Source organism: Adiantum capillus-veneris, chromosome 27 (genome assembly GCF_014529385.1).
Source record: "Adiantum capillus-veneris isolate H3 chromosome 27, ASM1452938v2, whole genome shotgun sequence".
Lineage (NCBI taxonomy): Eukaryota > Viridiplantae > Streptophyta > Polypodiopsida > Polypodiales > Pteridaceae > Adiantum > Adiantum capillus-veneris.
The window spans coordinates 133478927-133505374 of NC_140957.1; the positions used below are offsets into that span (position 1 = coordinate 133478927).

At 42.5% G+C, this 26448-nt stretch overlaps 1 protein-coding gene across 2 annotated transcripts; it reads right to left on the minus strand.

The window, feature by feature from the left end:
- Positions 1-15768: 15768 nt before the first annotated feature.
- LOC147422787 (monosaccharide-sensing protein 2-like) lies at positions 15769-21022 on the minus strand. Of its 2 annotated transcripts, none has more exons than XM_086502484.1 (5): positions 20521-21022; positions 18712-19278; positions 17210-18234; positions 16824-17011; positions 15769-16746 (listed from the first exon to the last, which is right to left on the minus strand). In XM_086502484.1, exons 1-5 carry the CDS (start codon positions 20597-20599, stop codon positions 16272-16274), a joined length of 2334 nt encoding a protein of 777 aa, XP_086358610.1. In that variant the 5' UTR covers positions 20600-21022; the 3' UTR covers positions 15769-16271. The 2 variants fall into 2 exon arrangements, with proteins under 2 accessions (XP_086358610.1, XP_086358611.1); XM_086502485.1 differs by lacking the exon at positions 20521-21022 and adding an exon at positions 19999-20481.
- Between the last annotated feature and the right edge of the window lie 5426 nt (positions 21023-26448).

Below are 26448 nucleotides of genomic sequence, written 5' to 3' on the forward strand. Positions count from 1 at the left end.
TTCATTTCTCAAAGTGTTTGGGTGCGAGGCTTTCATGCACATAGAGAGAAGCCTAAGGTCAAAGCTAGATGCAAAGTCCAAAAAGTGTTTCTTCATCGGCTATGGAGAAGGTGACTTTGGGTATCGCCTATGGAATCTTGAATATGGTAAAATCTTTAGGAGTAGGGATGTAATTTTTAACGAACAAAATATGTACAAAGACTACTTGGAAAGGAAACAAACAAAAGAAACAGGTAATGAGTACATGGAGCTTGAGGACAGTGAAGACTCAAGGAGTACAAACGGGGACAACGTACAACAATGTCAACTAAATGAGGAGCCTCAACCTATTCTGAAGATCTACAAGAGAAAGTAGACCTCTAGAAAGGTTTATTCCTTTCTTCAACCATCTCTTGATCTCAGATTCTAAAGAGCCGGAATCATACAAGCAAGCTATGCAGCACGAATCCAAAGAAGAATGGATAAAGAGCATGCAAGTGAAGATGGACTCATTACATCACAGCCAAACATGGGAGTTGGTTGAGTTGCCTAAAGGTAATTGCCTAAAGGTAAGCGGGCACTTCAGAACAAATGGGTTTATAAGCTGGAGGAAGAAGAAGATGGGAAAAGGTACAACTCTACACTTGTGGTAAAAGGGTTTTCTCAAAAGAAAGGTATTGATTTCAATGAAATATTTTCTCCTGTTGTAAAAATGAACTCAATTAGGATTGTCTTAAGCCTTGTGGCTGCTCATGATTTGAATCTTGAACAAATGGATGTAAATACCGCATTCCCTCACGGTGACTTAGAGGAGGAAATTTACATGCTTCAACCAAAGGGGTATGAAGTAAAAGGTAAGGAGAAAATGGTTTGTAGATTAAAGAAGAGCTTGTATGGTTTAAAGCAAGCATCAAGACAATGGTACTTGAAGTTCGATCGATGGATGTTGGATCATGGATTGAGAAGGTGCAACTCAGATCATTGCGTCTACATGAAGAATTTGGGAGATGGAAAGTTCATCATCTTAATGTTGTATGTTGATGACATGCTGATTCCAAGTGCTAACATGCAGGACGTCAAAGACCTAAAAGAGGAGCTATCTAAATCTTTTTCAATGAGATATTTATGTGCTGCAAAGAGGATACTTGGTATGAAGATATCAAGAGAGAGGACGAAGAAGATAATAAAGCTATCTCAAGAGGATTACATCAAGAAGGTACTAGAAAGGTTTGCAATGCAAAATGTGCAAAAACAATTTCTACACCTTTGGCTGGTCACTATAAACTAACCAAGGATATGTGTCCAAAGACACAAGAGGAGATAGTATGTATGTCTAGAGTTCCATATGCTGCAGCGGTACGTTCTCTTATGTATGATATGGTCTGGACGAGGCCAGACATTGCACATGCAGTGGGAGTTGTAAGTAGGTTCATGGACAACCCAGGTAAAGAGAACTGGAAAGATGTGAAGTGGATACTTAGGTATCTGAAAGGGACAACAACAAATGCTTTGTATTTTGGAGGAACTGATATTTTTCTTCAAGGGTATACTAATGCAGATATGGCATGTGACAAAGATAATTGAAGGAGCACTACTGGCTATGTCTTCACGGTTGAAGTCACAACAGTAAGCTGGGCTTCAAAGCTACACAAAGTGGTCTCACTTTCTACCATGGAAGCAGAGTATGTAGCAATGATAGAGGCAAGTAAAGAAATTATGTGGGTTCACAGATTCTTACACGAGCTTGGATTCAAACATGACAATTGTGTCTTCTACTGTTGGAATTAGGGTTGCAGAGAAACGCACACAGCTTGGAGAAGACGAAGGAAGCTCAAGGCACACAATAGAGAGTGTGTTACTTAGTATGCAATGGAAAGATAGATAGCCCTAGAGCGATGGGCGTATATACAATGCTCGAGGGAAAAAACCTCCTAAAGAGGGAAAAAATGCCCTGGCGGTCCTAGTGTGTTCACACACATCACTACCACATGTATATGGTAACACATCACTACCACATGGTAACAAATCCCCCCTGGAGTGATACGGTGAACGAGAGCTGGCACATGAGTAAAGGGAAGTGCCATGCCCTGAGGACATGATCAGTCTACAAAGGGGAGTAAGCCCAAAGCTTTGCGGAAAGCTTCAAGCTTCTCACAAGACAATGCCTTTGTGAAAAGATCTGCAAGGTTGTCCTGTGTTGGCACATAAGCCAAGATGATCTCTCCTGCTGAGATCCCGTCCTGGACATAGTGGTAATGCACCTCAATGTGCTTTGTGCGAGCATGAAAAAATGGGTTCCTTGCAGCTGCCAATGCACTCTGACTGTCAGTGTAGATAGTGTTGGCAGTGTCCTGTCCAACACCCAAATCATCCATAAGGCATCTGAGCCATACACACTCAACCGTAGCTGTGAAGACTGCCCTGTACTCAGCCTCATTACTCGAAGTGGCCACAGTAGGTTTCTTCTTGCTCAACCATGATATACATGAACTGCCAAGCATGAAACAAAAACCACTTGTGGACACTCTCGTGTCAAAACAACCAGCCCAATTTAAGTCCGAAAAAGCATATAAGTCTGGCGGCAATGATCCCCCCTTGGGATAAAACAAGCCAAGATGTAAAGTGCCACTAAGGTAGTGGAAAATCCTCTTGACAGTCTGCCAATGCTTAGACCCTGGGCTATGCATAAATCTGTTGACCTGTGAGATTGCAAACTAAATATCCGGCCTCGTGTTGCATACATAAATGAGGCAGCCAAAAACAGTTTGGTAAAGAGTGACATCAGCAGGATCGCCAACATCATGTAGACTCAACTTCAAACTTGTTTCCATGGGAGTGGCAATAGGTTTGCAATCCTCAAGTCCAAACTTACATAGCAATGTCTCTATGTAACTTTGCTGACACAAGGCAATACCACCATCACACTGCTTAAACTGTATACCCAAGTAATGATGCAACAGCCCCAAATCTTTCATCTTGAAAGTAGCATTCAATTCAACCTTAAATTCAGCAATATGTCTCTCATTTGGTCCAGTGATCAGCAAATCATCGACATAAAGAACCACAATGAGAAGTACATCACCCTCATGCTTTACATACAATGTTCTTTCTATTGGACTGTTACAAAAGCCTCGTTTAACCAAATGAGTGTCAGTTTTCTCATACCAAGCACCAGGAGATTGCTTCAACCCATACAAAGCCTTCTTACATCTGCACACATTGTCCTCTTGTCTTTTTATGACAAAACCGCGAGGCTGCGTTACATAAACTTCCTCAAATATGTCACCATTCAAGAAAGCAGTAACAATGTCTGATTCATGTACATCCCAACCAAAATGAGTTGCCAATGCACATAGAAAATGCACAGTAGTCATACGACAAGTGGGAGCAAAAGTCTCTTCATAATCTATGCCTTTTTGATGTGCATAACCCTTTGCAACAAGTCGAGCCTTATGGCGATCGATCTCACCATCCGGCTTGCGTTTCAACTTGTAAACCCACTTCATACCAATGGCCTTTTTGCCAGGAGGCAAATCACATAAAGTCCATGTGTCATTTTCTATAAGTCCATCATATTCTGATTGCATGGCAGCCATCCCATTTTCTGAATTCTGTGCTTCATCAAAAGACAGAGGCTCCTCAACATCATGTAAGCTAGACATAGCCAAAGCATAACAATCTCATGCATAAGATGCATGGCGAGAGCTTGCACGAGTACGACTAGACAAAGGTGCATCCAATTTGCTGTCACGCAAAGTGTGCACCAGCCATTTTGGCATACCTCTAGCTTGCTCATTTTCAGCCCTTTCCTCATCAAGTACATCATGTATATCTGCATCAGTAATAGGCTGATCTGTAACATTTTTAGAAACCCCCATAGGCTGTACATTTGCCTCATTGGAACTTACATTCATATTTCCACCACTGAAAAGAGGCAATAAAGTGTCATAAATATCCTGTGAGCTTACAGTACTATCTCTGGTACATGACAGCAAGGGCTGAACAGAATCTTCCACAAACACTACATCCCGTGAAACCAGAATACGTTTTTTTTGTGGATGATACAACCTGTAACCTTTGCTTTCAGTACTATAACCAACAAAAATACATTTGACAGCCTTATCATCCAATTTTCTGCATTGCACTTGTGGCACCAAAAGCATATGCCAAACAGCCAAAAACACGCATGTGCTCAATAGAAGGCTTTCTATCATGCCATGCTTCATATGGAGTAATAGACTGCAAAGCTTTCGTAGGACACCTATTTAGTACATAAGTGGCACACATGATGGCCTCAAGCCAAAAAGAATGCGGCAAAGCTTGACTTTTGACCATACATCGTGCCATTGTCGTAAGTGACCTGTTTTTTCTTTCAGCAACACCATTTTGTTGAGGTGTATAAGGCACTGTACATTGGTGTTTTATCTCACGACTAGCCAGAAATGCATTAAATTCATGAGACATATACTTCCCCCCTCGATCGGAACAGAGGGTGCCCATAGTACATTTCGAGACATTTTCAGCCATAGCCAGAAATTGTTTGAAGCACATAAAAACTTCGGACTTCGCTTTAAGTGGAAACACCCATGCATGCTTGGAGTAATCATCAATGAAAGTCATGAAGTACAGGTAATTGCCCAAGGACGGAGTTTGCATGGACCCACAAACATCACTATGCACAAGCTGCAACCTGCATGTGGCCCGAACTGAACCATCCTTTGGAAACTTAGAACGCTGCATCTTACCCAAAATACAGCCTTCACAAACAAGTTTGACAGGTGCTTCAAGAGGCGGCAAAGAAGCAACCATATCAGATTTCTGCAGACGTAGCAAACTGGCAAAATTCAGATGACCAAAACGTGCATGCCAAAGTTTTGCATCTGAAATAGCCCTTGAATCTACAACAGCATTTGCGAAATTTTATCCACACTTGTCATACAAAGTGAGCTTATACAGCCCACGGCACAAAAGGCCAAATGCAACAATTTTATCATCAAAATTGAGATCATGAACTGTACATCTGTCATCTACAAATTTGACTACAAGTCCAAGTCTAGCAAGTGCGGATACAGACAAGAGATTCTTCTTGATCCCAGGTACATAAAGTGCATCAACAAGTGTGAAAGAACTGCCATTAACAGCAGTAAGCACAATCTTTTCAACTCCCTGAACTGGATAAGAGGCATTGTTGGCACAAGTGACAGAATTCCCATGAGGGACAGACGAGAGAGAGGTGAACAATTCACGATGTGAGGTAATGTACTTTGTAGCACCACTGTCGAAATACCACACATGTGAATCTACAGCAACTGACAAGCATGCATCATGGACAGCAGGATTGTAAGTGCACTCTGCGCTAAAGCCCATTCTACATCGACATCAGCATCACAGTCTCCTTTCACAGAAGACTCAACAATGGTTGCATTTGTAGTGGAACCAGCATTTGCAGTGGAACCACCCTCTTTCTTCTTAGCCTCTTTGCCTTCAACTTAGGACACTGCTTGATCAAGTGACCATTAGCTTTACAATAATGGCAACACATCTTATTTTTTCCCTTATCACCAGAATTGCCAGACGAAGTGATGCTAGCAGAAACATTAGGAACAGAAGTTTTTCCACTCGCAGCAGAACCATAAGAAGTGGCTGCATTGCTGTTACCACCCTTTCTTTGAGAAGCAATAAAAGCCTGTTCAACCGGACGTTGTCTAGTCCTGTTTTTTTATGGAAAGTGACTTTTGCAACAGCAATGTGCATCATGCATCAAACGTGACAACTTCTGGATTTCCTTGGATCATAAGTCTCCAAGTACTAGCAAAAGTCTGGTAGGAATCTGGTAAGGCATCAAGAACAGTCTGCACAAGGGAACTGTCTGAAATGACTTCACCTGCAGAAATAAGTTGCTCATTGATATCCTTGACACTAGCAAGGAAAGTGTCCATATTATCTTCCTCATGCATAATCTTCGACTCCAACTCTTTACGCAGCAAAGCAATTTTAGCCTCATTGTGGCTTCCATAAAGACCAGCCAAAATATCCCAAGCCTGTTTTGCAAATTTTGTTGAACGGATGTGAGGAACAATGGTGCGCTTCACAAACAACGCAATCAATGCATGAGCATGCGCATCCTTTACATCCCAACGAGATTGTTCCATAGTAGGCAAAACAACTCTAATAGCAGCAATCCTTGCAGCAAGACCTGCAACATCCTCAACATCGCCTGCATCCTCAGAACCAGGACTTACATCAATGCCCTGCACAATATTCCAGACACCCTTTGACACAAGAACATGTTGCATCATATAACCCCACATAGGGTAATGGTCCCCATCCAACGTGTCCTCAGCAGCAAACATCTTGAACACATATTTGTTGTTGTTGTCAGCCATGGTAAATGTTGCACCTGATGTGAAAACTGCCCAAAAATAGGAGAAACGGAGCGGGAACAACACGTGCTATATAGCACGAACCATAGAAGATTGTAAGGCGCGTGTTATGCAAAAAATGGCACTGACAAAAACTCTGCACAAAATGACGAAATTGTCTATGCATACCTGCCTGTAGTGGAAACGGAGGCCGAAATGAGCCTGAATCAAAAAATCTGAGCAGACCATGCTCTACGAGCTCTCCCGAAATATTTGTCGACCTGCAAACGCTCGCCAAAGCTCACTAAAATCAGAGAAAGTGAGCAGGCATGTGCTGGAGTAGCTGGCGACTAAGCCCGGGAGGACGTAACCTGCTTTGATACCAATTGTTGGAATTAGGGTTGCAGAGAAACGCACACAGCTTGGAGAAGATGAAGGAAGCTCAAGGCACACAATAGAGAGTGTGTTACTTAGTGTGCAATGGAAAGATAGATAGCCCTAGAGTGATGGGCGTATATACAATGCTCAGGGGAAAAAACCTCCTAAAGAGGGAAAAAATGCCTCGGCGGTCCTAGTGTGTTCACACACATCACTATCACATGTATATGGTAACATGTATAGTGACAGACAAAGTGCTATCCATCTTGCAAAGAACTCAGCCTTTCATTCAAGGACAAAGCACATTGAGGTGAGATATCACTTCGTATGCACTCTTTTGGCAGAAGAACAGCTAAAGCTTGGAAAGGTGCATACAAGTGTAAATCCTGCAAACATGTTTACAAAGGTGGTCAACACAGAGAAGTTGAGTTTTTGCTCATCTTCAATCGTCATTCAAGGATAAGAAGCCAGGATGAAAAGTAGTCTTATGTTTGGTTTGGAGAGCAGTCTCCAAGTGGGAGATTGTTAAGTATGGAGCCTGATTTACCCCTTGTAATTTTCTGTATTAAAAATGCACATTTGTAAGGTCCCCTGTTATGAGGAGAAGCCATCGTGCATGAAGAAAAATCACTCGCAGGAAACCAAAATTTTCACGGCCAGCGGCCGAAAAGTGATCGAAAACGGCTAGCCGATTGGCCGGTGGCCAGTAGTCAATGGCCAGTGGTTGGAAGTCAATAGACAGTGGGTGTTGGCTGAATTCAATGGCCGATGGACTTTTTCAAAGGCGGCGGACTTGTCTTCTCAAGGGCGGCCACACATGGGTAGATTGGAGGGTCCAATTTGGACTTGTCAACATAAGGGCGGCTACACGCGACTGCTTCTCATGAGAGAGGGAAGCCCTTTTGGCCTATAAATGGAGGCCTCTTCTACACACAAAAACGGAATTGGAGTATGTGAAGTTGATGCAACAAGGTGGGTGTGAGGTGGTGAGAGTGAAGCAAGGCGGGAGCCCTATTAAGGTTATAATACCTTTGTAACCTACTTCTTGTTTGAAGTACTAAAGCCATTGAGTGGTTGTTTTCCCGTGGATGTAGCCCACATTGGGTGAACCACGTATATCGTGCTCTCTCTCTCTCTCTCTCTCTCTCTCTCTCTCTCTCTCTCTCTCTCTCATCTATAATCTCGTGTGTGAAAATATGTCTCTCTCCGTTAATTAAGCTACTAAAATATCTATTTAGCTACGTCCTATTTCCTAACAAGAGGTACATGATGTACTTGATGAGGAAAGGGATGAGAATGAGCAAGCTAGAGGTATGCCAAAATGGATGGTGCATACTTTGCATGACAGCAAATTGGATGCACCTTTGTTTAGTCATACTCGTTCAAGTTCTCACCATGCATCTTATGCATTAGATTGTTATGCTTTTGTTGTGTCTAGCTTATGTGATGTTGAGGAACCTTTGTCTTTTGATGAAGCATAGAATCCTAAAAATTGGATGGTTGCCATGCAATTTGAATATGATGCACTTATAGAAAATGACACGGGACTTTATGTGATTTACCTCTTGGAAAAAAGGCCATTGGTACAAGGTGGGTTTACAAGTTGAAACACAAGTTGGATGGTGAGATTGATCACTATAAGGCTCAACTTGTTGCAAAGGGTTATGCACATCAAAAAGGCATAGATTATGAAGAGACTTTTGCTCCCACTTTTTGTATGGCTAGTGTGAATTTTCTATATGCATTGGTAGATCATTTTGGTTGCGATGTACATCAGTCAAACATTGTTAATGTTTTCTTGAATGGAGACATATTTGAGGAAGTTTATGTAATGCAACCTCTCGGTTTTGTCATTAAAGGGCAGGAAGATAAAGTGTACAGATGTAAGAAAGTTTTGTATGGGTTGAAGAAAACTCCTTGTGTTTGGTATGAGAAAGCTGATACTCATTTGGTCAAACGAGGCTTTCGTAACAGTCCAACAGAAAGCACATTGTATGTAAAGCATGAGGGTGGTGTACTTCTCATTGTCTTTCTCTAAGTGGATGATTTGCTGATCATTCACTGGACCAAATGAAAGACATATTGCTGAATTTAAGGCTGATTTCAATGCTACTTTCAAGATGAAAGATTTGGGGTTGTTGCATCATTACTTGGGCATACAATTTAAGTAGTGTGATGGTGGTATTTCTTTGTGTCAGACAAGTTACATAGAGACATTGCTATGTAAGTTTTGACTTGAGGATTCCAAAACTATTGCCATTCCCATGGAAACAAGTTTGAAATTGAGTCTTCATGATGCTCGTGATTCTTTCGATGTCACTCTTTACCAACTGATGTTGGATGCCTCATTTATGTATGCAACATGAGGCCGAATATTTATTTTGCAGTCTCATAGGTCAGCGGATTTATGCATAGCCTAGGGTCTAAGCATTGGCAAGTTGTCAAGCGGATCTTTTGCTACTTGAGTGGCACTTTACATCTTGGGTTGTTTTATCCCAAGGGGGGGTCTTTGTCGCTAGTTTTACACACTTTTTTAGACTCAAATTGGGCTGGTTGTTTTGACATGCAAGTGTCCACGAGTGGTTTTTGTTTCATGCTCGGGAGTTCATGCATATCATGCTTGAGCAATAAGCAACCTATTGTGGCCACTTCCAGTTGTGAGGCTGAGTACAGGGCAATCTTCACAGCTGCGGTTGAGTGTGTATGGCTTAAACGCCTTATGGTTGATTTGGGTGTTGGCCAGGACACTGCCAACACTATCTACACTGACAGCCAGAGCGCATTGACAGTTGCGAGGAACCCCATTTTTCATGCTTTCACAAAGCACATTGAGCTGCATTAGCACTATGTCAAAGAGAGGCTCTCAGCAAGAGAGATCAGCTTGGCTTATGTGCCAACACATGACAACCTTGCAGATCTTTTCAGAAAGGCATTGTCTCGTGAGAAGTTCAAAGCTTTCCAAGAAGCTTTTGGCTTACTCCCCTTTATGGACTGATCATTTACCATATACATGTGGTAGTGATGTGTGTGAGCACACTTAGAACCACCTAGGCATTTTTTCCCTCACTAGGAGGTTTTTTACCATATACATGTGGTAGTGATGTGTGTGAGCACACTTAGGACCACCTAGGCATTTTTTCCCTCACTAGGAGGTTTTTTCCCCCATGCATTGTATATACACCACCATCACTCTAGGACTATCTCATCTTTCCATTGCACACTAAGTAATACACTCTCTGTTGTGTGCCTTGAGCATCCTTTGTTTTCTCCAAGCTGTGTGTGTTTTCGTGCAACCCTAATTCCAACACAAGAAATGATTTGGACCAAAAAAAAGTAACTTTTTCATTCATATTGATATTTCTTTTGTACAAAATGGCTCTTGTAATGGGCACAAAGTACCTGTTGTAGCAAATAGAGTGTAGATACATCGAGCTTTGGAGAATAGGGACATTCGCTTTTGGTACATCTTTGCATATAACCCTCCTTTCATTTCTTCTTGGGACCTCCAAGCCATAAGATAAGATTAGAAATTATGACTATAACTCACACAAATGAAAAAACTGAAACCATTTTTTTAAATGCAAGAAGTAGCCAAAATACAAGTGGAAGAAATGAGGCGCTTATAGTTTGATTGTTGCAACTAAGGATTAGAGCTATCACATGACAATGAAGCTCTCTATGCATTTGTACATGGAGGAAATGAGGGGCTTATAGTTTGATTGTTACAACAAGGATTAGAGCTATCACATGACAATGAAGCTCTCTATGCATTTGTACATGTTTCACTAGGACTTCCTTAAGGGAGTGTGAAGAAAATGAAGAGAAAAAAAATGAAGGAGAAGAGAGAAAAGAGCAAAAAGAGGGAAACAAGGGAAAGGGGACCTCATCACTATATCACACGGGCATTCTCAAATGGGATCAATGGTGGAGGAGAAAAGTGCGGGGCGCGTCAATCATGGGCCGTCAGATCTCACGTTGCCCCGAATTTACTAAGTTGTCCGAATTTACAAATTTGCTCCGAATTTACTAATCAGCCCACATCTACAATATGACATACTCGAATCACCTATATTTCAACGTACGCATGAGGGCGTAGTGGTTAGTGCGCATGGCTCGTGGTGGGGAGGTCGGGGGTTTAAGACATGGGGTGCGGATTGACTCGAATTTACAAACTTGCCTGAATTTACTTTTCTTACTGAATTTACTAAATGCCCAAAATTTACAAATGTGCATCTGACGACCCAAATCACCTCAACCGTCGATCCCATTTGAGCATGCCCGTACGAGATAGTGTGGAGGGAAAGGGGAGAGAGAGAAAAGTAAAAAAGAGAGACGATGGAAGATACAAAATCATTTTTTCCATTGAAAGTGATTTTATTGGGGAGTCTAAAGAAAATCAAGAGCAAAAAAGAAGGAGAAGAGACAAAAGAGTAAAAAGAGGGAAACAAGAGAAAGGAGAGAGGAAAAAGACACGAGGGAGGATACAAAATCATTTTTTCCATTGAAAGTGATTTATTGGGGTAAAACTATCACTTTCACTTATCAAAAGTAATTTTAAAAATAAGAACTCCATAACAAAAGCCTTCCTCTCATTGGCTAAGGAAACTAACTCTCTCTCTCTCTCTCTCTCTCTCTCTCTCTCTCTCTCTCTTTCTTTTGGTAAGGAAGCTCATTTTTGGACATTTTAAGAGTGTGCCACATCATCAAATCTGTACAAAAGAGAGCAACCACAAAAGAGAGCAACCCGGTAAGCCCAGCTAAAAATTGCTCAAAACCCCAAAATAGGTCATATCATTGGATGTCTCTTGAGAAATGGATTTTAAAGAGCCAAGGTCTAAAGTTTGGATGAGTTCAATGACAGTTATGCTAATTTTTTTCAATCAGCTAGTTTTTGTTACTATTACGATAATCTAAAATCACCTTTTTCTAGATCTATATAAAGTCAATGCCCAATACATGCATGCATATATCAAGCATGTGAAGAGTAGATTCTAAATATTCCATCTCCGACAAATTTGGATCTTATTTGTAAAAAAATTATCAGTCCTCACTTTTTGAAATTTGTGCCATATCAGCAATATCTTACAAGGCCAAAAAATGAGCTCAAAATCTCCCTAATGCTTTTTTTGAAATTTTGTTTTTAGCTCTTTGATGCTTCGCATCAGCTAATTTTACAAAATTGCGCCCACACACCCACGTGTCGCAAGGGTTGAACCATAGTGGACACGCTTAGAGTCCCTTGCCTTAACCACTAGGCCAAAATTTCCCTAATGCTATATGTAAACCCTTTGTATCACAAATGTCAAGGCCTATATTTAAAAACCCTTACGTGTTAATTCTTCGTGAATACAACACACCCTTTCGTATTCAATTTTTGTAAACCTCCTTTGTTTGGTACCCTTCTCTATATATTAAATAAGGGTAGAATATACATTTTAGAAAGCCATTAAGTTGAAATCACATGCTATATTAACGTATTCATGGATGAAACACCCTACCCCCCACCCTACCCCGAGCAACCCTTCCCTTGGGATTTGATTATGACAGCTAGAGACAACACCCTCCAATGTAAGAGCAAACGAGAATCTCCAAAATTACAAAGAGGATGAAGTCTAGAAGGGCCTCCTAATTTGCCTCACTATGTAAACCCTTTGTATCACAAATGTAAAGGCCTATTTAAAAACCCTTACATGCTGATTCTCCACTAATACAACACACCCTTTTCCTATTCAATTTGTGTTAACCTCGTTTGTTGGGTACCCTTCTCTATATATTAAATAAGGGTAGAATATACGTTTCAAAAAGCCCTTAAGTTGAAATCGCATGCTACATTAACATATTTATGGGTGAACACAAAACCCCTCTCCCCCCCCCCCTCGAGCAACCCTCCCCTTGGGGTTTGGGATTTGATATGATAGTTGAAGACAACACACACCAATGCAAGAGCAAAAGAGAATCTCCAACATTACGAAGAGGATGGAGCCTAGGAGGGCCTCCTAATTTGCCAAACTAGTACATCCCATGTATGCAAAAAATTTTGACAAATTAGTACATCCCATGTATGCAAAAATTGTGGATGTGTAAGAGTGAAGAGTGGTCAAAGGATCCCCCCCCCCCCCCCCCCCCCCCCAACACACACACACACACACACACACACACAAAAAGAAAGGGGAGTGGACAAAATTATGATTTTCAGACTTCCATAGGTCTTACATACAAACTCTAATTTGAGTGGAGATTAAATATCTAAGATATAGATGCCGAGCTCTTTCCGTGGCTATGTTACATGATATGGTTACCCACTAGATTTTAAATTTCATTTAGAAATGAATATTTGAATTCAAGTAAACTAGTTGTTTCTACCTATTTAAATTCAAAAGCTTTCCTTTGATCTCTTTTTTAATACCAAAGATTTGACTCCCTGAAACTGCCAAATAAAGAGGCCTTCCTAGACCCCATTCCCTTTCTATGTCTAAGAAAAAAGATAATACCCCCAATCCAAGAAAGAATACCCAAAGCTCACCCAAGCTACACGAGAAATGTATTATGCAAGGAAAGAGAAAAGATACAAGAAAAGTGTTTAGAGCATCACTGTCAGTATCCATAGATTATACATTATTTTGTTGTCCTCCTTTTCTTCTTCCTCGACCACATGTGTTCATGCTTTGTTGACTTTGCTTCTTTTAGTGCCTTGTTATTTAACTAACATTTGAAAGAAGTATGGCCCTTCTCCCCATATTGAGTGCATGGCTTAGGGATAAAACAATCCTTTGCTATGTGTTCGAGTTACCCACACTTGAAGCAAGACTTGATGTTATTTGATGATGAAGATGCATGACTAGAGACTACTAAAATTGCTCTTGAACTAGATTGTAGCTCTCTCTCTCTCTCTCTCTCTCTCTCTCTCTCTCTCACACACACACACACACACACACACACACACACACACACTTTTTCTCCTCATCTTGCATAGAGTCCACCACATCCCTCGCGTCTAGAGTTGGATCCTTTTCTTCTAGGATGGTGACTAGGTTGTCAAAAGTAGTTGGTAAAGCCCCCAAAAGGACTCACAATTTTATCTTCTTCAAGCACCTCACATTTGTATATGTGAGTTATGTTACCATGCTTTTGAATCGGCTTGCAAGGCTACCAATTATTCAGGAAGCTCTTTCTTTAAGCGAACCTTAGCTGCTTTAGTTTACCCCCAAAGTTGTTCTTTAGCATCTCCCAAGCTTGTGTTGATGTCCTACCCTCATCAACATATTTACAATGTAATGAGCTAATCATAATTCTAATGCTTGTTCGTCTTTCACAAAGTTATATGCATTCATGGCTCTAGTTTGGGTGGTCTCACTACATGAAGAGTCACTATGGGCCAAAGGGTCATAGTTTGGGTGGTGTCACTATGGACCAAAGGCTCTTTCCCATCAAGTGACCCCTTTTATTTTGTATTCCCTTTTATCCCATTCTACTATGAAGGTGGTCCTATAGAGTCTTAGAGACTAAAACATCTTCCAAAATTATAATGACAAACATTGCGAGGGTTTGTATTGTGATTGGTTGCAATGATTTTATTTAAGAGAGAGAGAGAGAGAGAGAGAGAGAGAGATAGAGAGTGAGAATTACTTTTAGAACCTTGGTGGGAACCCCCTCTTTGATATAGGACCTTGGCATGAACCTTCTATACTCTTAATGCTACAAGGGAGTGCTCCCTTAGATGTGAAAAAAGCTCTATTCCTATGTAGGAATAGCCCCTTGAATGAGAATGACCAGCTAATATATCATTGGAAGCTTTGTGGGGATATCCCTTCAATAGATATGGCAATAGTTCATTGTAGCCCAAGGGATTATGGCTATTGAGATAGTCCTCTCTCCGACTACACTCAGACAATAAGCTAAAATTTAAAACCTGAAAAGTCACCTGCCAAGCCCACCAACTAAGCAAGTCTTTTGGACCTCCAAGTGTCAAGTCCACCCACTTTCCTCTATCAAAATATGAAAGGAATCGAACCCTACCCAAGAATAGTCTAACCCATTGGTCCCTATAAAGAATGTTTTGTTCAAAGCTAGTAGAATTTCACATAACTATACACACTATTTAATGATTGGTCGATTGCTATCAACTTTTTAGAATTTAAAGGCTCCATTAAAAGCTTATGCAAAGGGAATCACATAAATTATGATCAAAAGTCATAAGGGATTTTATTAATGATGCAAAGAAGAATAAAAACAAACAATGAGAAAAAGGTATGAAATAAATGGCTAATGCCAAAATCCTATCAGACAACACTGTCCCCCGAGATCAGGTTGATTCAAAGCATGTTTAAATGCTTTGAGGGAGTAGGAGAGAGTTCATAGAGACCTGTATGTACTAATCCAAACCCTATAGTCTCCTATCACTAGGTTACTAATCAAAGAGAGTTCTAGCTCACTAGTATTACCAATAGCATGTCTAAGCTTGACACGTTTCACCAGGTGTGTGTGTGTGTGTGTGTGTGTGTGAGAGAGAGAGAGAGAGAGAGAGAGAGAGAGAGAGAGAGAGAAGAGGGGGGGGGGGGGGGGGGGGGGGGGGTCAATACTAACCAAGAGGATTAAGCCCCCTTCAAGCTCTGATACCTCTTGTTGGAGATTATGGAGGATTAATTCAACTAGCATTCATGACTAAGAAAGTTCAAATCCTCAAAGGATATAGAATGAAGGTAACACACTACCTTTGAGTCTCGATGGATGCCCTGTATCTAAGAAAGGTGATAGTACAAGTGCAGCATCCCTACAAAAGAGGGCCACACCCTGCAAAGACAGGATTGGATTTGGCTTCATCCGTTCAACCTTACTCATCACCAAGTGTCAAAACACCCAGAAAAAGAATGAATTAATCAATATGCACCGATTCAATGATTTTTACTTTTGAGTGTTATGACTTTCACAACTTGCACCTAAGTTGCCCGACACATAATTTTAGCGATAACTTTAACTCTTATGGAGGAAGTGCATCTAGACAGGGGAGTGAGCATCCATCGAAGATACCATTCTTCTTAAAGACAAGGCCTTTAAGAAAAGAATCAATTTGTTAGAAAGACCCTGAAAGATCCATGAGCAAGATACAACTTGCTCGTGAGCAGAGCCTCTGGGTGCAAACCTAGCAGCAACCCAAGCAATGATCGACCCATCAAATATATATCGTTCTATGCAACATACAAGAGATGTTTAGGTACCCAATGACCTTAAAAAAAGGATCAATGGAAGATCTACGAAGATATACAATCACACTCAATTCACATATGGACCTTGCTCTTCTTATCCCTAGCATACCCACACCCTACAAGATATTAGCAAAATCATTGCATACACAAGCTCTTCCATATCAGAAAAATTGAAGCCAATGTTGTCCTGCTCTCCATAATCAATTGATGAATCCCGCCAGGATCGGGATTCTGTAAGCTCGGCAAGCCCTCGGCTTACATCTTTTACTTCATTCCCTTGGACAACAATACCAGGCTTTATCACCACCAAAAAATTTAGACAATTTGCCATTGCTGGCAATCAGCTCACTCAGACTTCACCCTCCTTTCCGAATTCATCATAATCGACCGCTGGCTTCTTCTTCTCGGCAGCAGACATAGCAAAGAACTCCACAATCACCTCCAATGGCATGCCTTTCGTTTCTGGCACTTTCACAAACACAAATATCCACGCTATGAAGCAGAAGAAAGCAAAAAATGCAAATGTCGGTGCAATGCCAAGTGATGAATCTAGTATAGGGAACAGCTCAGTCACCAAGATATTTGTTATCCACATAGCTGCTTGGCAAATTCCTGTGCAAACCCCCCTCACTCTTGTGGGGAATATCTCCGCACAAAGCATGTTGGGAATGGGGCCAAACCCCGTAACAAAGAAGATCACATAGACAACAACACTCAACACCGACACTGTAGCAAAGACAGCATCACTTGTAGGCACGAGATTGATGATGATAAGACACAAAAGAGCGATCACCAGGATTGGAAGTGTAGTTAAAAGAATTTTCCTGCAATCAACATGTGTTAGTCAAAGGCAGAAGCAGAGGAGGGAGGATCAAGAACTCGGGAAGAGCAGCTTTCATACCGCCGGCCAACAATGTCCATGAGCCGCATTGCAATAACAATAAATGGTAATGCCACGAGCTGGGTTGCCGCACTCGCTAATATCGAGGCTGAGTCAGAGGAAATCCCCATCTGAGACAGCAACACGTCTGCACCAGACTCTTGAAGTATCTCAGGTGTAAAGTTCAGAACCGCATTGATACCACCGAACTGTCAATTCAAGTATATTAGCTGCGTAAATAAGCTCTTTAAGACTTAAGATCCTCATGGCCAAGCAAGAGAAAAGGGGAAGGAGAGTGAGAGGACGTATACATGTCATGCATGCTTCTTGAAGAGAGAATGCTTGCAAGCAAAAGAGAGAGAGAGAGAGAGAGAGAGAGAGAGAGAGAGAGAGGGAGGTTGATGCACCTGCTCAAGAATCTGCAAAACCACTCCCACAATAAGTGCCTGTTTGACGCCTCCTTCAAAAAGATCCGACCATGCCGGCCCTTTTGTAGCCGTTTCTGCTGGATGTACCAATGCAGGCCCCACCTGGTTCTCAAGATGGATATCCTTTCCATACTGGGATGGCCTGCTAATCAAAGCGGCAGCAGGTATAGACTCCACCTCACCCACTGTACTACCAAAACGGGGAAGTGAATAGGTAGAGCCCATTCGTGGCCCATCTACAGGTGCTTCCTGGAACAAGAATATCCTCTGATACGTGCCTTGATCCGGTTTTCCTTCGGTCCCTTCAGGACCAGTCCATTGCCAAGCCAACTGCCAACCACCTCCAATACCTGTGCTCCCAACTGAACCCACAAAACTTCCATGCTGAGGTGCTATGCTAGTGGGTACAGCTTGATGTGAGACTTCCTTAACATCTTTAGAAGCTATCCTGGACACAGAGCTTGCCAAAGAGTCCGCTCTGCGTAGGTCTGATTCCTCCCAATGGCCACTGCTATGTCGTGAAAGTAGAGGGCTCGTCAAAGCCCCCTCTCCATCCCCATCCTCAGAGTAGTAGCCACTGACTTCATTGTGCCTCCGAGTGCTCTCCTCATCATCTTTCTCATCAGCAAAAGCCTCAAACTGCTGATTATGAGCGTGGCTATACATGCTACCAAAACCATGATAGTGTTCTGCAAAAGTGCCTTTGAAGCTTCCCATTAAGGTGACCATTGGATCCATTAGCGACATACTCCCTAGTCGCGGAGTTGCCTGATGGATTATGCTTGAAGGGCGAGAAAGAAACCCTTGTGAGCCAGTTACACTGGAGATGGGCTTTGCAATCCATGCAGTCCCATCTTCAGGAGTAAAAAGCTTTATGTGGTTATCCTCCTCACTAGCAATCGCATTGTCTAGATCACCCATGAAATCAGCAGGCTGAATAATGTATTCTTCCAAAGTTGGAGCTTCTCCCACACCCAAGCCCTCTACTAATAGAGCCATTTCTCCTGAAAGCAGGCACAGAAATTCAAAATGTTAATAATCATGGTCTCTAATTGAGGTTAAAAAAGAGCGTTCAAGCTACTTCATGCCCATGAGAAATTGCCACAAGCATCACCAATTAAGAGAACGATATGGTCTACCAGAGTCACTACGCGCTATGCTAATGCCTGCTGCTTTGACACGCTTTTGGCCTACCAATCCACTTGTCCTCCACAACACACTTAAAATGCGTTTGATCATTCAAAACATTTGGATCTTCAAGGAGCATCCTATGCTGATCTTGAGGCATTTCCAACCCAACAAAATGCATGGGCAAGGCACAAGTAACATCTGGAACCTAGAGGTGTAAACGGGGCCATACTCACAAGCTTCCAAAGTACTAAATTGTGCTACTCATAATCAATAATAAACGATCCACCTTATAATGTCCTTATCAAGGACAATTTCAAATGGAGAACAAGTGGCTACAATGAAGCCGTTACCTGATACATCCTCCTTGCTACGGAGCCTTTGAAGAACTTGCTTAGCCTCTTTTGTCCTTCCCTTGCTGACAAGCCACCTTGGAGATTCGGGCAAGAAAAACAGCCCAAGTGCCAAATAGATAAGAGAGGGAATGAACAGGAATCCCAGCATCATTCGCCAACTGGGGTTGCTTGTAAGAGAGAGACCAAAAACCATGCAATATGCCAAAAACATTCCTGTTGTACCTAAAAGCTGAGGTAAAGTATTCAATTCTCCTCGTATTTCTGCCGGAGAAACTTCAGAGATATAAAGAGGACCTACTGTCACTGCTAGTCCAACCCCAACACCATCTAAAACGCGAGCAACTAAGAGCATGTACACATTAGGAGACCAGAACATGAGTAGAGCACCCAAACAGTACACTATTGCAGAAATGCATATCATTTTGCGGCGTCCAAGCCAGTCTGCTCCTGACCCTGCAAAGGTGGTACTTAAAGCAGCTCCCACAAGCGATGCAGCTGCAACAAAACCTTCCAAAACTGGCTGTGTATCCAAGTCAAACTCTGGCTCAATATACAGCAGAGCACCTGCACAGTAAAAATGGTGCATCTTCACTTTCGGCAGCCATGTATTCAATTGTGCAAAGAAAATCCAATGGGCCAATCATGAGCCCTGAACTATGACCATAAGTCTTGATGGCATGAAGGCAGCTACCAAATCTCAATGCTTACCAAACAAGAACCATAAGAACCACTACAACAGACAGAATTCAAATAAAGTGTTAAGCAAGTAATCTCGAAAAACCCCCTGAGTGCTATTGAACAAATGAGTGTTAAGAAACAAATAAACAGCACAATCCCAGATGACTTGCAGCAAATACAAACTGACAGCTCAATCAACTTTGACAGCCAAAAGCTACGTTGTGAAAGCTAGGACCCACCCCATGCATTTTGGTCCCATGTCAAGATGCACTGCTTGTCACCTTAACTTAAGCTAAGAAGCATAAGCTTGATAGGCCCAGCTTTTATTTCTTTTAGTTTGGAGACACCATTTTGCTCTCAGATCTTTTGAGCCTTTTACAAATGCTTCAGAGTACAGAGACGTATCCAAACAGACAAGTTACTTTCTGGAAGGCAGAACGACACATGTCTTAATACGCAATAGTGCCCCCATACGCACATACACCCACACGGTGCAAAAGTCTTACCACGCAACACTGTGTATAGGTGATGCAATAACCAAGATACAGAAGTCGAACACAAAATGAGTGTAGGCCTACATGAAATTCAAGTAGAAAGAGCACCCACATTTGAGCAAAGTTCGCTAATAAACTATCAAGAGGATTCTGAAACTGCCTTCAGAATGTTCCAAGTAAAGCATCTTTACAAACAACAGAACAGATCCACTTATCATAGCATGGATTGCCAGAGCCTCCAAAAAATTGGATAAAGCATGGCAAAGTGTGTCGCTGCTATCACAACGCAGATCCCAAAGCATACCAATGATGCTAAAGTAAGCTCATAATATCATGAACACCATGTCCACGTTTCCAGGGGCTGACTGCACAGTGAAAGGCCATCGTCAACCAATCCTTTCGCATACAAATCCGAACCCTTTCTTGACTATGCTCAGACTGTCTACCACAACGAATAGGGATCATGCCTCAAGGCATAAATCTTAGAACACCAAAAGAAGAATCAATGGCCTACAGAAGGAGCGCTTGATGTGCTCAACATGAAGCTGAATCATTGCATGCACTAGCCCTTGCACATTCTGAGGGCATGCTGCCACACGAGGCGCTGGGACCCCAAACGTTAAGAAGATCTTACCTGCAAGAGTCGCACTGTCCCATCCATTAAGAAGGTTCCCCATTGCCGCTGCACATGCCACAATCTTCGTAGCTCTCATCTTGAAGGAAATGAAGGTGCCCAGCTACAAAGAAGTCTCCTCAGCTTGCACGAAAGGGCAGGTAGAGCAGGTAGGACAGCCCTGACTAGGCATACTAAGTACAAAGAAGGGAGAGCACCAACAAAGCTGCAAATGAACTCATAGGGCAGCCTGGCGAGAGAGAGAGAGAGAGAGAGAGAGAGAGAGAGAGAGAGAGAGAGACTGTGTGCGTGGCACTGCGTGCGTTTGTTGCGTTTGGGCACTTTTGCTCGGGAGAGCCCACTACCCAACAGACACGATGATGCGGTCTGTAACTGGCCACAGAGAGGGAGGGAGGCCCCGGAGGTGGAGGGTAGCTGATCTGAGATTCAGGGAATGTCACCGTCTGTGTGTGTGTGAGGTATAAGAGCCTCGAGAGATCTACGAGAGAGAGAGAGAGAGAGAGAGAGAGAGGGGGGGGGGGGGGGGGGGGAAAGAAGAAGAAGAGAAGCCAGTAGAGAGACGCAGACAAAGTTGCTGAGATGGTAAGACGGAAGAAAGGTAAGGTGAAGAGAAAAGAAAGGTAAGTTTGACACGTCATTTTGTTATTTTGTTATTAGTGAAAAGGGCACGAGAAACATTGAGAACATTGAAAAGGGCAAAGAGGTAGCCTTAAATCTCGATGCTCTGCCCCTGCCCATTTCTACAACTCCATAGTTTTTGTTGCATTGCTCGACAAAAGTCACACCACAACACAAAACAAAACGGAATGGTCTTTGTATGAGAAGCCTTTGAAGGTTGCACATATAAAGATTCCTCTCCCCAAGATCTCTCAACTACCTGTCATACTAAAACCTTTCTACACATGCTTCTCTTACTGCCTACTTTACAACAACATGCACATTGAGACATCATAGGGTCCAAAAATCAAACTCCACACAAGGTGAGGATGTTGTAGGGTGTAAAAATGTTGCACCTCGAAGGCAACATTCAGATTGCGCATAGCTTGCTGAAGTGGACCAATCGGCATTGGCATTCACAGTATTGTAGTTCACATTGCACATGGCCATGTGTTGGCAGTGCTTGTGTAGCGTGCTGACTCGAGCCCAAGTTCTCCTTGCGTGCTTCGAACGTGGTTGAGCCCCCACAAAAGGAGCAACCTGCTACAACCAATGGGTTCCTATTGTGCTTTCCAACTAGCAGCTACACTCCCCATGCCAAGCTTGCACAATGTGAACTGCTCCATGGAACTCTGTGCGCTGGTGAAAGAAAGAAGGTGGAAAAGTGGAATCACCTCCTTGCGTAGTCTCAACAGCCCCTAAATTGAACGCCTCCCTCCCTGCTTAGTCACTCACTTATTTGCTTGCAATGGTTTCCCTCCTTCCCCTCCCTCCTTTGCTTCTGTGTGGGTGTGTGTGTGTGTGTGTGTGACACACACACACACACACACACACACACAAATATACAAGCAATTATCACCCGATTTAATATAAGCAACTGCTACTTTCAAAGAGATAGTATGGGAAACCATGCCTCAAAATTGAGCCATTGGAACTTAGCGGATGGCCCACACACAAATACCTGGAACTTTCATTTAAAGGTGAATCCGGGCTTGTGATGAATTCATTGTTAGGAAATAAGACGTAGCTAAATAGATAATTGAGTAGATTACTTAATGGAGAGAGACAGATTTATATACACGAGATTATAGAGTAGAGAGAGAGAGAGTACACACGATATACATGGTTCACCCAATGTGGGCTACGTCCACGGGAAAGCAGCCACTCAATGGCTTTTGTACTTCAAAACAAGAAGTAGTTTACAAAGGGATTATACCCTTAATGGAGCTCCCGCCTTGCTTCACTCTCACCACCTCACACTCACCTTGTTGCATCAACTTCACACTATGAAATGTGTGTAGAAATGGCCTCCTTTTATAGGCCAAAAGGGCTGCCCTCTCTTATGAGAGACAACCATGTGTAGCCGCCCTTGTGCGAATAAGTCCAAATAGGACCCTCCAATCCGCCCATGTGTGGCCGCCCTTGAGAAGACAAGTCCGCTTTTGAATTCGGCCACCGGCCATTGACTTCCGACCACCGGCCACCAGCCATTGACTTTCGACCACCGGCCATCGGCCATTGACCACCAGCCACCAGCCAACCGACCGGTTGTTTTCCGACCACTTTCCGGCCGCCGTCCGGCCATAATATTCCGGCGAAAAAGAATATTCTGGCAAAAAAAAGTCTCGGGGGCGGAGGCCCCCGAGGCCTTTAAAGTTGCCCCTGATTCTTGTCCGTGAAAATTTTGGTTTCCGGTGAGTGATTTTCCTTCACGCACGATGGCTTTTCCTCATAATGGGGGCCTTACAAATGTGCGCTTTTACCACAGAAAATTACAAGGGTAAATCAGCCTCCATACTTAACAATCTCCCACTTGGAGACTGATCTCCAAACCAAACCTGTGACTGCTTTCCATTCTGGCTTCTTATCCTTGAATGCCGATTGAAGATGAGCAAAAGCTCAACTTCTCCTTGTTGACCACCTTTGTAAACATGTCTGCAGGATTTTCACTTGTATGCACCTTTCCTAGCTTTAGTTGTCCCTCTTCCAAAAGAGTGTGTATGAAGTGATATCTCACCTCAATGTGCTTTGTCCTTGAATGAAAGGCTGAGTTCTTCGCAAGATGGATAGCGCTTTGGCTATCACTGTACAAGAAACAATTGTCTTGTTTGAATCCAAGCTCTTCTAAGAATCTGTGAAGCCACAGAATTTCTTTGCTTGCCTCCGTCATTGCTACATACTCTGCTTCCGTGGTAGAAAGTGAAACCACTTTCTGCAGCTTTGAAGCCCAGCTTACTGCTGTGCCTCCAACCGTGAACACATAGCCAGTAGTGCTCCTTCGAGTATCTTTGTCACCTGCCATATCTGCATCAGCATACCCTTCTAGAAAAATATCAGTTCCTCCAAAATATAAAGCATTTGTTGTTGTCCCTTTTAGATACCTAAGTATCCACTTCACAGCTTGCCAATGCTCTTTACCTGGGTTGTCCATGAACCTACTCACAACTCCCACTGCATGTGCAATGTCTGGCCTTGTCCAGACCATAGCATACATTAGAGAACCTACCGCTGCAGCATATGGAACTTTAGACATATAGGCTATCTCCTCTTGTGTCTTTGGACACATATCCTTCGTTAGTTTAAAATGACCAGCCAAAGGTGTAGAAACTGGTTTTGCATTTTGCATTGCAAACCTTTCTAGTACCTTCTTGATGTAATCTTCTTGAGATAGCTTTATTGTCTTCTTCGTTCTGTCCCTTGATATTTTCATACCAAGTATCCTCTTTGCAGCACCTAAATCTTTCATTGAAAAAGATTTGGACAGCTCCTCTTTTAGGTCTTTGATGTCCTGCATGTTAGCACTTGCAATCAACATGTCATCAACATACAACATTAGGATGATGAATTTCCCATCTCCCAAATTCTCCGTGTAGACGCAGTGATCCGAGTTGCATCTTGTGAATCCGTGATCCAACATCCATCGATCAAACTTCAAGTACCATTGTCTTGATGCTTGCTTTAAACCATACAAGCTCTTCTTTAATCTGCAAACCATTTTCTCCTTACCTTTTACTTCATACCCCTTTGGTTGAAGCATGTAGATTTCCTCCTCTAAGTCACCGTGAGGGAATGCCGTATTTACATCCATTTGCTCGAGATTTAGATCATGAGCAGCTACAAGGCTTAAGACAAGCCTAATTGAGTTCATTTTTACAACAGGAGAAAATATTTCATTGAAGTCAATACCTTTCTTTTGAGAAAAACCTTTTACCACAAGCCTAGACTTGTACCTTTTCTTCCCACCTTCTTCTTCCTTTAGCTTGTACACCCATTTGTTTTGAAGTGCCCGCTTACCTTTAGGCAACTCAACCAACTCCCATGTTTGGTTGCGATGTAGTGAGTCCATCTCCACTTGCATGCTCTTCGTCCATTCTTCTTTGGATTCATGTTGCATAGCTTCTTCATATGATTCCAGCTCTCCAGAATCTGAGATCAAGAGATGGTTGAAGGAAGGAACAAACCTTTCTGGAGGTCTACTTGCTCTTGTAGATCTTCGGGGAATAGGTTGAGGCTCCTCATTTGGTTAACGTTGTTGCACATTGTCACCGTTTGCAGTCCTTGAGTCTTCACCGTCCTCAAGCTCCATGTACTCATCACCTGTTTCTTTTGTTTGTTTTCTTTCCAAGTAATCTTTGTACATATTTTTTTCGTTAAAAATTACATCCCTACTCCTTAAGATTTTACCATCTTCAGGATTCCATAGGCGATACCCAAAGTCTCCTTCTCCATAGCCAATGAAGAAACACTTTTTGGACTTTGCATCTAACTTTGATCTTAGGCTTCTATCTATGTGCATGAAAGCCTCACACCCAAACACTTTGAGAAATGCATAATTCACCGGTTTACCTGTCCATGCCTCTTCTAGAACTCCCCCATCCAATGCCGTTGAGGGTGACCGATTGATTAAGTACACAGACGTACTTACAGCTTCCGCCCAAAGCTCAAGCGGTAGGCCTGCATGTAGCCGCATGCTTCGTGCTCGTTCCATGATTGTCCTGTTCATCCTTTCCGAAATCCCATTTTGTTGAGGTGTCCTTGGGGTTGTCCTTTGCCTCCGAATGCCATTGCTAGCACAAAAGCTTTCAAAAGCTTGGCTGTAATATTCGCCTCCATTGTCGGATCTGAGGCATTTAACCTTGGTACCTGTTTCATTCTCCACAAAGGCTTTCCACCTTTGAAATATGGAAAATACATCGGATTTATTCTTCATGACATAAACCCATGTTTTTCTAGTCGCATCGTCTATGAATGTTACATAGTACAATGAGCCACCAAGTGATGGTGTACTTGCAGGACCCCAAACATCAGAATGAACCAACTCAAGTTGTTTATTTTTTCTTTCATTTCCTGATTTTTGAAATTTTACCCTCTTTTGTTTACCATAAACACAATCTTCACAGAACTCTAAGTCCACTTCTTTCAAACCTGGTAGAAGCTTCTTTGTTTGAAGGATTTGCATTCCTTTGGCACTCATATGCCCAAGTCGGTAGTGCCACACCGCACTGTCAACTTCTGTAGTTGCTGCACCAGTTGAAGGTTGCGTGCTAACAGTACACAAGTAAAGTGTACCGACTTTTTCTCCCTTGGCAACCACCAAAGATCCCTTTGAGATCTTCCACCGTTTGTTTCCGAATGCAATGTTGTGACCTTCATCGTCCAATTGTCCTGTAGAGATCAAATTTTTGCGAAGAGAAGGAACATGTCTAACATCTTTAAGCTTCCATTCATTTCCGTTAGCAGTTTTGACAGAAACTGTACCTTTGCCGACAATCTCACAAGCTTCATCATCTCCCAAGTATACATACCCAAAATTACCTTTGGTGTAGTCTTGGAAATGTTGCTTGTGTGGTGTCGCATGGAATGAAGCCCCGGAATCTACTATCCAGGAATTAGACACATTGTCTAATGAGAGAATTAGAGCATCTTGCTCTACTTTACCTGCCACATTAGCCTCCGATGTTGGCATGTTGTCTTGAGACTCTGTCTCCTTCTTCTTCTTGGACCAGCAATCCTTCTTGACGTGGCCCTTCTTGCCGCAGTTCCAACATTCAAGAACTGACTTTGTGCGTGACTTGCTCCGCCTTGAGCGATCACGACCCTTTTGGTTTTTGAACCTCTCCTTAAGCCTTCCTCTTGTTTCCACTGATAGTGCAGCACTTGATGATTCTCCTGTGCTTCTCCTTCGCATTTCCTCGCTTAGGAGAACACCCGCAACATCATCAAACTTAAGAGTATTTGTGCCAGAGATAGAATTACTTACAGCCATCACAA